General features: G+C 43.3%; 1 protein-coding gene across 1 annotated transcript in view; it reads right to left on the bottom strand.

Annotated features, from left to right (window-relative positions):
* Positions 1-4,004, bottom strand: part of stt3b (STT3 oligosaccharyltransferase complex catalytic subunit B) — a 78,781-nt gene extending 74,777 nt beyond the window's left edge. The window contains exon 1 of the mRNA XM_085791292.1: positions 3,416-4,004. Coding sequence (XP_085647418.1) covers positions 3,416-3,717 — 302 coding nt within the window. The 5' untranslated portion in view covers positions 3,718-4,004. The remainder of the gene's footprint in view (positions 1-3,415) is intronic.
* Positions 4,005-13,383: the final 9,379 nt, after the last annotated feature.

Raw genomic sequence — 13,383 nt, forward strand, 5'->3', positions numbered from 1 at the left:
AGGAAAAAAGAAGAAACACAAACAAATCTGCCTGATAAATGAGTGCGATGACAGATTGACTATTTAACTCACTGATTCATCAACTCATTATTTTCACACCACATACGTCTTAACACACTGTACTAGTGAACTGGGCTACTAACAGCTAACTTCCTCTCTGGCAACATAGGGAAACCTCCATCTAGACCTTGAGCAAAGCTCCAGTCATGCGAAGCAGCAGCCGCAGCAGCAGTTCTGCTGCCGACAGGTCAAAGAGAGAGAGTATGAGTGTAAAGTGTGAGTGTGAATGTGTATGTCTGTGCTGCTATACCCCGGTATCCAGCTCATTATTTGCCTGACAGGGATGCTTCATCTCCCCTCACTCTACTGTCAGAATGGACTCTATTTCCTGACACAAGCAAGGTGGAAAAAAAGACTTGACTGCTTCTGAAGGAACGCACCCCTCCCATACAGACATGTGCTTCACAATCCAGTTTCCAGTCTAGTTAGAGGAAGGAAGAAGGAACAAATCTCTCTCTTCTGAGGAGCACCAGTAGCAGCTTGGCAAATACTAGTACTTCAAAGAGGGATATATTTATACAAGAAGGGTCGGAGAGTTACACCTCCACAAGGTAAAGTCTGGTCGGCGGCAGTCATGACAACATCCTTAGCAGAAACCATCCACTGACTGACTCGCCGGCTGAAGAAGACTGAGCATTAATTTGGAGTTGATTAAAAAAAGTGAAATGCATTTTTTTAAGACAGGGCACAAGTTTTGACTTTAATTATGTTTAGCAATGGAGAAGAGTAAAAGAAAAATCTCACTTGCATGCCAACTAGAGCTGACTTGTTTTTTTTTTCCTCCAATGATCAACAAATATTAGGAAACCAAAGCGAGCTGGAGCCAGATAACGGGACGGTCATATCAGGGGCATGCCTCGTGGTTGTTTGCATATTGCAGAATAAGCTTGATACTTTTGGGCGCTTGAAAATCCAATCTCGATTCTTCAAATTGCCAGCTTGTTTAATGTAATGGTTAGCTGTAGGTAATTTGAAGCTGTGTGCAGAGAAGGAAAAAAAAAATCGATAGCAGCATCCAAGAATTCAGATGACAGTGGCGCTAATCATGCATGTCTGGGGAATGATGGCTACTTCCAATCAGCAGCCCGTGTGCCTGCAGTTGTACAATACGTGTTCTTGCTCCTCGCTGGCAGAAGAGGTGAGGAAGTTGTAATGCCTCCTGCAACTAAAAACTAATTATCATAAAACACCCACATTTTAGAGGGATAAAGACTCAACAGATGATATCAGAAAAGCCTATTTGAATAATGGTACGTTTAGTATTCTGGGGCAAAACAGTGCTCGCTGGGATCAGGTTTGTGTTAATCTATACAAAACCCGAGCACCCTGGCTGACAATGTGGGGATGGGGTCCAAAAGTCTGATCTCACATTTCCAGAGTGGCAGAAAACATGCACTGCACATACACACACACAGAAGCATTCCTGAAAGAGTTAACTATTGTAAAAATGTAGGCCAATGGTTCTCAGCAAGCTGATCAGGATTACATGCAGGGTCAAGGGATGACTGTAGGGACTAGGAGGGGATAAATGTTGCAAGATTTATGAATATTTGACTGCGGATATACAGTATTGCTGGTGTAAATCTCTTATGATTTATGCATTTTTCTTCAAAAAGATATAAAACATAATTTTGTGTCTGAATTCAGCATCTTAGACGTTTAAGCCTGCAACAGACGGCTCCATTCAAGCATGGCTTTGTTTGCAGGGTCCAAAAGAAAAATAGGAAAGAAACAGAACAACAGATGTAGACGACTCATAGCTGCGAGGGCTTTTAAACTTCTGAATATCAAAAGACTGTGTTTGCTTTTGTTTTCTGGACATGTTGCCAAAGAGCTATACAGATCTTGCTGTGCAACTGTAGAAAATGATGCCATGCAGGAGCTCCCACGGTGACTTTGAAGTGTAGGGAAAATACCATACACACCATACATTGCATAGTACATGCACTGTACCAACTGTGTGGCCACCCAGGATATCTAATCGGATATATCAAAGCTGTGAAGAAAGAGCATAGTTTCTACAGAGCGTGTGACATTTGCAAGTGCAGCTACTCATTAACAGTCCTAAGGTCAGTCCTTGGTGCAAATTCCAGCCTCAAAGCAGGATCAAGCTCATCTGAAACCGTATGGAAATGGTAAACCTCTCATAACCCCTAAGCCTGGGATCCCCCACCTCACCCCCTGGCTACAAAATGCAATCATGTCATTAACATAATTGGAGGAGACGAATGTCACCCTGAACAAGACATAGTAGTACCTGTCCTTGAAAATTAATAAATGAATGCATCAGTCGTGCCGTCTGGTTGAACGCCACACAAAGTACTGTATATGAGAGCAGTGAGGGAATGACAGTGCATTGCAACCAGGCGGACACTAGTGAGCCCATGTGACACTGTTACAAGGCGGAATAATCCTGCATTGTGATGACAGACACACCAGACCGGATCAGTTGGCTTCCGGGTTAAAACACACACACACACACAGCCTGCCGGTCAGGAAGAGCACAGGCTGTAATTATGTGCATAAACCTGATAGCCCGACATGCAAATAAGTCCTCGTCATTGCTCAATTCAACTACAAGCTATGATAAGTCTAAGAAAGAAAAAATAATAATTAAGTCGCCCAAATCAATCACCAATCAATCATATCTCGATCTGAAACATTTTCAACTCCACCCTCTTTCTCTGAATTAAGTTTTTTTTCCATTGAATTAAAACTGGTGCTGCTGAGTGAGAGTATGTTAAACCATCCATCTCCATCTCTTCCCACGTTATTCACACGTTTTTTTTTTTCTCTCCACAAGCTAAAACAAAGTTGTAGCCTATCTGCAGCTGAAGACTCCTTATAAACTTATCAACTTGCTGCATGTTAAAAATCGAATCAAACAAGCTATAGCTGCTATGATCATCACTGTTGTAAATGTCAAGGTCCCTCTCACGGGAAAAACGCACATACACACACACATGCATCAGAGCCACCGACCCCCACATTCAAAGTGTTTGGTCCCAAGGACATCATAGAAAAAAATCCTGTCATTGTTCATCACGACAGAACAAGAAGTGTTAATCAACTGAGTACGAGCCGGAGCATCTCTGAAGTAAGTGAAGAGATGTGTTCAGGGGAAAGAAAAAGAAAAAAGTCGTTGCTGTGCTGCTGACTTTTACGGAGTATGGAGAGATAATATACGTTATCATTCATTTTTTAAGGAACAGACCTCCTGGGGCGACTTTGACCTAAATCTACACACTACAAGCAGTTGTTACCAGGGGAACCACCACCACCACCAGCCCCCTCTCTCCAGCCCCAAGCCCCCCCTTCACTTCAACCCGACGACAAACGTTAGCTGGTAGCTTACCATGGATCAAACTCGTGGATGATGCTCTCGAACCGGATCACCGCGAAAAGTCTGGAGCTGAATCCCGCCAGACAGGCCAGAAAAAGGATACTAAACGAGAGTAGAGACTGCCACCCTGCCGGCTGTGTCAGTCCGCCAGACAGGCCTCCTTTACCGCCTCCTCCACCACCTCCTCCGCCTCCTCCTCCTCCACCCGCGGCGCCGGGTCTGCTGTTCCCGTGTACCGAGCCACCGCCGGCATTGGTGGACGCTTTGTGCCTGCTGCTGCTGCTGCCGTCGCTGGCTGCGTGGTGCTCCGCCATTTCTGCGTGCGGTGTCGGTTGGGGTTTGCCGTGTCTGCCGCCGCCGCTCCGTGCTGTCGTAAAAACTCCCTTATTTTTATTTTTTTTTTTTTAAGTGACCGCTCTTCCTTATGGTATCCTATCTTCTAGGTTCCTGCGCAAACACATATGTGTCTAAGTTATATGTTTATAATATAATGTTTGAATTCTCAGTATCGTGGAGCCGAGAGGTACAGCCGTTACATCCCGAAACGCACACTCATGCGCCACATACCGAGCCTGCAACAGAGTCAATCCGCTTCACGATTGAACGCCGGTGGAAAGGGGCGGGGCAAAGGGGCAGTGGGCGGGGCTTTGGAAAACGCAGACGGCCTCTCACAGATCGACAGGTACGAGGAGGCGGGGTTTACCGTCGTTGAACCAATCAGAGAGCAGCACCGATTATATTGACAGACGTGTCCACCAATGGAAACACAATAAATCATGGTCGTTGCCCGCTGATTGAAATAAGGATCATCCCCTGTTATATATGAAATTGAGTCATTCTCGCGCTCACAACTATACATAAAATCCGTATTATTCGGCTTGAAGTTGGCCGTGAAGAGTTGAAATTGTCTTCTTTTTTTTTAAATACAGAAGAACAAAGTTAGGACAATGGGCAACTTGTCCAAAATGTAAAAAGAGACAGTTTTCCTTTCAGCTAAAAGCTATTGGCAGGTCTGTGAAGATAGATGTTCTCTGTAAGTGCAATATTTCTGTTGCCCTTGGATGTTCTGGACTGGGTGGTGGAGTGGTAATAAAGATTGATGTGTCTCATCATTATTATGTCCCCCAGCAAAGACAAGAACACAGCATTCATCATTCTCTTAAACTCAGGATGTACTTTCACAACTTTCCCGCCTGAAGCCACAAAATCCTATATTGGAATAAGACACCTTTTTTGAACATTTCAAATAAATGCTCAGGCTTTTTGATTGATTGTATACATCCATTTTGTGCCTGCACTGTTTCATATAACCACGAGACAGTGGCAGGAAGCGCTATTGATTCATCTCAGATGTGATTCCCAAGGGAGGATGAACAACAGTCCAACAGTCTTCTTGGGTGTAAAACTATCAAATTGAGAAACAACTTTGTCTCACATTTGTTGCATGTAGGCTACTGCTGCTTTGTGAAACACCCACCATTGTGCATTATCTTATACCCTTGTGGCTTTGTAAAGAGAGAGAAGAGAGAGAAAGAGCCACAGCGATCTGTGAACTGACCCCCAAAACATTGTTATAAATTCATATTTTGAATTTACAGTGTTTATATATTTGAATTCAATTCATTGCTTTGAGTATTTCTAGAGAATATTTAAACAGATGCTGTATACTTGGGCTATACTTTTCAGAGCTGTAGATTTTAAACAAAATGTTTGTTTTTCCATTTGCAATATAAAGTGGGTTAATTACACCAACTTTTAATAGTTTTGATATGAGAATATCCCATTTGCTGTTTTGAAAACTTCACACACTGGCTCAAATTTCCATCTCTACTTTGCATCAACAGTGTTTACAGCTACCCCGTCACCCTTTAAGATCATGATTTTTTTTTTAAATTATGTAAATGAAATATTCATGTAGAAGAAGTTTGAGCCGGCTTAGTACAGCTGTGGATCGGGGCTATCTTCTGGAGAGACGAGGAGGAGATAAGAGGGAGATGAGAATACAGCAGTGGAGAGACGGCGTGATGGAAGGCAGATAATAAAGGGGAGTAAAAGGATGATTATGAAAATTGATGGGGGTCATCATAGAGAGTAGATGGAGTGGCAGAAGTGGATAAGAGTTTTGAGTTCATGAGGAGATCACAGAGACCGAAGCTTCCACAGACAGTATCACAGTCAGTGCCAAGAGGAATTCATGCATACATGCACACTCCCACACAGCATACACACAGGCAATAGTGTGTAAATCCACAGTGCAGCCAAATACATGTAATCCCACACGTATAAGCCCGTGCATATTGATAAATAGCCCACATTTCTATGCGTACACTATAGCACACAAATATTGGATCACAGACAGACACAGGCAACCAGTCCCTTGATTGTCTATTTAGGTCTATTTATGCCGCAATGAACATGCTACGCCCTTCGCCCTTGCCCCCTCTACCTCCTAATTCTGAATGGATGACCTTTGAGATAAATAGAAATTCAGGCTGTGAAGATTGCTTCAATCGCATCTATTGTCAAAAGGCCAAGTCCAGATGAAAGCCAGCCAAAATGAGTGCTGTTGCCAGGCAGGGCAGCTTTGCTCTCCTCCGTCTCCAGGGGCAGACTTGAATGTTTGGGTTTCCTTTGTCTTTCTTTTCTTTTCTTGTTTTGTTTTTTTTTTCTCCCAAGAACATTACAGACTTTTCGAGTTTATGCTCAGCATTCTTGGGCTTCTACGCTTTTTTCTTCTTCTTTGCCAAAGGCCAGTCTTGCAAAAAAGCTTAAGATGCCTGGCATGAAAAGCTCTTTGCACCTTTTTCTCTGCTTCTCTCTGCTTTGACTGCATGTGTGACGGGGTCAGGAAGTCACTCCTAACTGACTGGGGAGATTATAATCAATTCTCTACACTTTTTTTTCTTCTTTTTTTTGCTGAAGCTGATATCACTGAAATAGGTGCAGCTGACAAATCCTGGAAGCCACACAGCTACGGTATCACCTGGGTGCAGCGTTGAGTGGATTCAGCAATTTGCCACAAGATGCATAATCACCTCAAATCTCTCAATCAGTTGTGCATGGTGCATGCGGCACAAAGCGAGGAATCCTCCATGAGCTTGTGATGAAAGCAAACTTCCTGAAGCCTCCAGTCTGATACAGGTGGTATGTGAAGAGCACAGTCTGGAGGAGTCTGATGATTTTTTTTTTAGGCTCAGACTGTGGTGTGAAGGATGTCTGAGGAGCAGGCACACCATGTTCCCGGATTCCTGACATCCTTGCAACACACGTCCGCATCACAATTGAAGCTGTAGAATTTCACAGATGAGAATTATAGATCTATTTATCACCTACGCCCACATATCCCTATTGAGGGTCAGTAATAACGGGCTGGAGCCTTCCCCAGCATGCAGTGGGTGGAATGGAGGGAAGCTCACTAACCTGATTGCCAATCCATCATCCAGATAACACACAGAGTCAAACACGTTCACACACCTTTGTAGAGCCTCTGATTTATCTGCTGTCCATCTTTTCTACAAGACACCAGAGAGGGGGAAAAAAACTTGAGACCAGGCTTCATTTGACATTGCTCTTCGCTAATTGCCTTGTGCAGCATCAGCATGTAAAACCTAACAGGGAGAGAAATCCATTATGTTGTATCAAAAAAAAAAAAAAGGTAGCAGGACAGGATGTTTGCTCATTGTGAGTGCAGCCAGCTTTAAAGACTCCACTGAGCCTGTCTGTGTGATCTGGTGTAACAGGATGATTAGCCAGAGCCTGGGGATTGTCACTGCACACACACCACACCACCGCAATCATTAACAGAAATGAGAGCACTTAAAGAAAAACATTTAGCATCCCAATGAGCTTCGGCGTCTTACTGTTATGAACCTTTTATTTACCTGTTGCCAACAGAGAGTTTGACTGTCTGTTTTGAAACTCTCCAAGAATCTGTTCATCATCATAATAACTGGCTCAAGGTCTCATGTGTGGTTAAAATAATTTATTATCCAGCTTAAAAAAAGAAGAAGAAGGAGAAAGAAAACTAGAAGTTTGACCAGGTTTCCACGACAACGGTTAAATGACGTCTCAATGATGAGTCAGATGAACGTATCAGACAAATACTTGAGTAATGACCTGAGTTAACTTCTAGCTGATGATGCGGGGTCTTTCACAGGGTTACCTGTGTGGCCTCATCAGTGACACACCATTTCACACCCAGCACGGCTCATTTCTCCAACAGTCAATGGGGCACAGAGAGGCAGTTAAATCCACTAGATGTGAACATGACCCACTCAGTCCCAGGCAACACATTTGGATGATATTCTACAGCTGCACAACATCTTAATCTTGACTTTGATGGAGCGCGTGCTGGCATGGGATCGGCCTTGAGGTTCACCTTGTATGATGGGACTGTTAATCTTGATCCGCTGTGATTATCTCTAACACTACATTACGTGGCCATTCATATGCACCGCGCACACAGACTCCTTCTTTAAAGAAAATTGCTCGTTGTGATAAAATATGAAATAGTGCGATAAGCTCCCGCAGATCAGAGTGCGTTTCCCCCCAGTTTGTAAGTCTGCAGCTGCTGTTGAATTCATTGCTTATGAAAAGTTATTTCTCTCTCTAAAGGGTAGGGGTTAGCAGCAGGTACAATGACAGTTTTGATTGACAAAATCTTTTCTTTACTTGATTACAAAAAATTATTCCATTTGCCAAAACGGAAGAAAGAAATCAGTGCAATAATCTTGTACATGAATGAATCCATTATTGAGAACTTCAAGAAAGAATGAAAACATCACTGTCTTGATCTTTGCATCTGTATTTTACAAGAAAACATAATTTCACATAATAACGCAGTCACAGAATCTATGTCCTGAATCTTTAATCAGGCTTTTAATCACAGTAATTAGCCCATGAAATTATACAACGATTATGCAATCATGGGATTAAAAGAAATCAGCTTGCATCTGAAGGCACCATGCAGACCTTCAATTCAAATAAGGAAAGGAAACTTTCGCTTTATCCTCTTTTTTTTTCATTTATAAGAACAACTCGCAAACAAGCATCGACATAGAAAACTGTCTGTAAACGTTCACAGTTCACCACATTCATCAAGATTGATTCTGACCTGCCGACACCGTGGAAAAGGGCCTGAAGTGATTCTTCAAATCCTATTGGCATGCTGCATGAAAAGTTTACAAGAAAGTTGCAGTTGATAGAGCGAGTGAAAGAGGAAAAAGAGGAGTGAGGAACTAACCTGAGCTCAATGGAGATATCAGCTGTCTGCAGGCAGGATGTTAGAGTGTGAAAAGTTGGCTTGCACTTCCACCCCGTCAGAATAACAGCTGTCTCACCAGCATCTCCTCTGTCTTTGGTGCAGTTGGAGCCGCCTCTGCATGATGTCTTTTTAGGGGGGCTTGCCATTCACATGTGACAAATGCAGTGAGCAGAAAACGGTTGAACTTGGTCTGACATTATCCCTGTGGGAGAGAAAAAATATGACTCACGTGTTGGAAATTGAAGTTTGCCTCCCTATTTCCCAGCTGTCTCAGCTTGACAAATGACCCTTCTCTCACTTTCCTGAGTGGCCGGCATTGGCTGTCTCTGTTCAGAAGACAACAGATTTATGTGATATTGCTTTAATGACAGCCCTGAAACCTCGGTGGCTAAATTACGGCAGCAGCATCCAAAACAAAGGGAGCAGAGAGTCGCAAGCTGCCTCACAGACGCCAATCTCCAGTGGTCACAAAGAGCCTCCGTCCAGTTGTTGTTTTGATGAAGACCCCTGTCATATATGATGATATTTGCCTCATTTTCTATGACATACAAGGAATGATTCATGGTATTTCTGTATAGCACAGTGTGTTAACTTCTGTCTCTTCTGTTTAAATGATTCATTGCAACACCCTGGTTTATAATGTGCAATTGCATTGAATTAAAAGGCCAAATCTGGTCCATGTTGTGACCGTGGACCACTGTGAAAAGGCGGCTCAATACCAAGTGGCCCCTTGGTCAGGACTGTGCATCTGTGTGCTTAGCCCGTGTCCAATCGATTCTCTTCTGGTTGCCCTCGGTCGGTCATCTGACAGAACACAGTTCACGCCTCCCGATAAAGTGAAACTTAGCTGGCCTTTCCCATGAATATGGGAGAGCTGAGATGTGGCAGGAGGGAGGCTGCAGGATGAGCAAGTAAAAGGAAAATCCAAAACACAAATATTTGCTTTCTCTCTTAATGAAGGTGTGATAACACGTCCTAGTCGAGTTGTTCAACACAAACGGATTGCGTATTAAGGCAGGATTTAAAGCACCAAGCTAGATTTAAAATGTAAGCTAAACACTGGGTCTAGTTCAAAGACACAGTACCTTTACTACAGTGTGTTAGAAGCTCAGTAGAAACAGAACTGTCCTTTCAACAAGAGGTCGGATCCAGAAGATGGTTAGTTTGGCAAAGCATCAATCCCCATCAAGTCCATCCTCAGGAATATGATGAGGGAATTTCAATTTCAAATTTGATACTTGAATTGGACTTCAAGATGAACAAATTTCGATTTGGTGGTAAAAGGTCAAAGTCTCTGTGACCTCTCCGAGCTGTTTTTTGGCCATAAACTCCTTGTGAGAATTCATTGTTCCAGAGTGTCTTGCAAAGCCACAGATTGTCACTCTGGGTGAACTCCAGAGAGGACACTCTGCTCCTCAGAAAGTTAATTATGTTTGTGTGGCCTGGATACAATCCTGTCTCAGCACCGTCAGCTGGAAGATTGTATGTAGACTTTCCAAATCATGTCCAATCAAATGAATTTACCACTCGTGGGCTCCAATCCAGTTGCAGAAACACCTCAAAGGTGACCAAGAGAAGTGGGAAGAACCTTAGCTAAATCTGAAGTGCCATAACAAATGGTCTGAACTATTACCACAGTGTGATTTTGTGACTATGTTTTAATAAATTAAAGTCAGGCTGCAACATAACAAAATATGAAAACACCGAAGGGGTCCGAATACTTTCTGAATGCACTGTTTAAACGCAATTTTGTTACAGTCATAAACCTCAAACTTGGTTTCATCAGCAAATGGGACTTTTTATCCAGTTGACTGTAAACTGCTGGTATTTCTTAGCCCACGCCAAGGATATGGCCTTGTTTCCCCTCTTGAAAAGTGGTTTAGAAACAGCTACTAGTCCTCTGAGACCACCATGAGACAGCCTTCTTCTCACTGTGCTTTTGCTGATTGGAGTCGTGCATTCTTTATTTAGCTAGTTCTGCAATGAAGTTGCTTCTCCATCTCTAAGGAAACTGAGCTTGATGTATTGATCTTCTGATGATGTGGTCACTCTGTGTAATCATGCTTTGGATACAGCTCAAACAGCTTCTGGAAAGGGCTTTAGAGTTTCATGCACTGACCCCTTCGGAGGTTTGATGGTGGCGCCGATTGTGTAATGTGACTGAACGCTGGCGAGCAGAATACTGAAAATGGGAAAACGGTGCAGATGAAACACTCAACTAGTCAGATGTCCCTCTCGAGCTCTCTCTCTCACACAGAAGCTCAGCAGCTGCGCCGTCTGCATACCTTCAAGGACTCTGTCTACAATGGCGTGGCCTTTGAGGACATTCTTGACTGTGAAGGCCAGACCAAAATGAAAGTCTAGTTTATGAATTATTTCCCATTTACCCTCGAGGTGCTGTTTTATTTGCAGAATCCATCCTGCTCTTGTTTTGCAGAATGCTTCCACAGTCATTCATCACAAGCATGCAATGAATCATGGGATAGACCGGTCTATGAAGGAGTGCGGGAAATAAACTATGCATTTCTCAGTCACATGTCAAGGAGCCTTTGAAATGGGACAGCCATGTCCAACACGCTGTGACGCAATGGATCTTCAAAGCCTCTGAATTGAGACGCAGCGACAGACAATGGACCCGTGTGTAAACGACCATTTAGCAGCATAGCAGCTAATCAATATTGCCGCTTGCAGAAGTGGATAATGTTGATGCGAATTACCTAACTCCCTCAATCCGCACAAGAAAAGTACATTTATTTTCAAAAGGGATCTACTTAACAATTCAGCTCGCCTTGGATTTGTATTTTCTTAGACAAGGTCTCGTGCACAGCAGACATAAAGACAGCCAGGACCTGAGGTGTTAGCAAATCAAAGCAAATAGAAACGTGGGAAAGCTGAACAGCGAATATGTATTTTGTATATTTCCAGGTTACAAATAGGGATGATGTGTTGCCACAGCAGCTGAAACAGCAGGAGAGGGTCAGGGAGGGCTGGCTGTAGTTAACAAAAAGAGTGAAGTAGGAAAGGAGAACAGCAGCCAACAGGGTGCTGTGGCAGAACAGGTGAGATTGACAGAAAACACAGAGACAGAGCTGTGTTCATTATTTATCTGTCACAAAATTGTACAATACTAACAAGATATTTTCAGTGGATATTGGCGTGTGTGTCAGTATCTTCTTGAGTGTCTAGACAGGAAGATGATTTGGTATCTTCTGTACTAGGCAGTGAATTGCATTGTTGGTCATTTAACGTAGAAAGATAAACATTTTGCAGATGCAGGAGTTGTTTTGATGCTGATGGATTACTATCTGTCATATTTTCACATGACTAGTTATATTAAATTGATTATAGCATTTAAGAAAATGAAGAATATGACTTGCCTCTTCTGGCTTACATCGACTTTGACCTTTCAAGAAAACGTTTCTGCGCTCAGTGTAACAATGAGTCGACTACAAAATGCAAACAGGTTTTTAACAACGCTGCAGCAGATACATCTGCAGATTAACATCGTCACATCAGGCTCGCTGCCCTCCCTCTTGGAACATTAACTGGAGTGGGACAGCAATCAGTAAATTATTTCTAAATAGGCAAATTAATATGGAACACAGATTAAGGGATATACCGAGCCAAATTAGTCCCACATCATCATCATCGCACCATACATGCAACCAGAGGATGATTGATGCTGGGAATTAAACAGACTGGCATCGTCCTTGTCAGCTCCAACGATCAAATCATTCCAGCTTTTGTTGGAAGGGAAATTACAATATAACTGCCAGCAATGGTCTTGTTAAGAGTGAGCAAACAAGACTCTTAATGTATCCTCCAAGACAAACATGCTCAGGTTTAACATCCTCCCATCTCTGACACAGCTGGGCTCGTCCTTGATGGGCTGTTTTTCCCCCTCCTGTTAAGCACTCTGAGCTGCTTTTTCACCGAGGATATAATCACACAATAGTTAAATCAGGCATAAGGAAATTACAGTGGTATCAAAGCGATCAAATCCACTGCCATTTGGAAAACGAAACCCTGAAAAAAAACATTTGAGAGGACAGCAGCGGGGGTAATGGCTCCTGATAGAGCAGCAATCTCATCTGTTCATCCTCGGCCCTGTCTGCCTAGCTGGTGCCTAATGTCTAAACAGGCTCATCAGCTCCTGGACAGCTGCTGCATGCGACTGGGGCTCACACGGGTCTTGAACTTCCTTCAAGTATGTGACTCCCCCCACTGCTGCCGGTGTCAGAGCTGCTCAGCCGGAGAGCTGCTTTTGTACTCTGTCAAGTGAACATCTAAATCAAATGGGTATTTGGAATCAGAAAACACATCTGTAATGGAGTGGGCCAGTTGTGAGGGGTGGAGGGGTGGGAAATGGCCTCTGACGTTAACTGGACCCAGAGATATCAGAGCGAGTGGTAATTTGTCTTCCCTGTCATTCCCTTTACCGGGAGCTTAAAATATTGTTTATATCCCTCACCAACCAACGCACTTGCTCAGCAGCTTTGATTGATGTACGAGGTGTCACCATGGCAACCAGCGTGTGGGAATGATAAGTGACTTTGGCAGGAGAGTTTATCCTTCTGGGTTATTAAGACGACCTAAGGGTTGTGTGAGTGTTTTTTTTTTTTTTGCCTCTTTATGTATACGTACAAGCTGTATAAGCCGTGACGAGTTGTTCCTGGCTGAACTCTCTGCCTGATGTTGTCGCCCACTCCACGGGGTT

Source organism: Trachurus japonicus, chromosome 11 (genome assembly GCF_045865225.1).
Source record: "Trachurus japonicus isolate A0001 chromosome 11, Traja_1.0".
Lineage (NCBI taxonomy): Eukaryota > Metazoa > Chordata > Actinopteri > Carangiformes > Carangidae > Trachurus > Trachurus japonicus.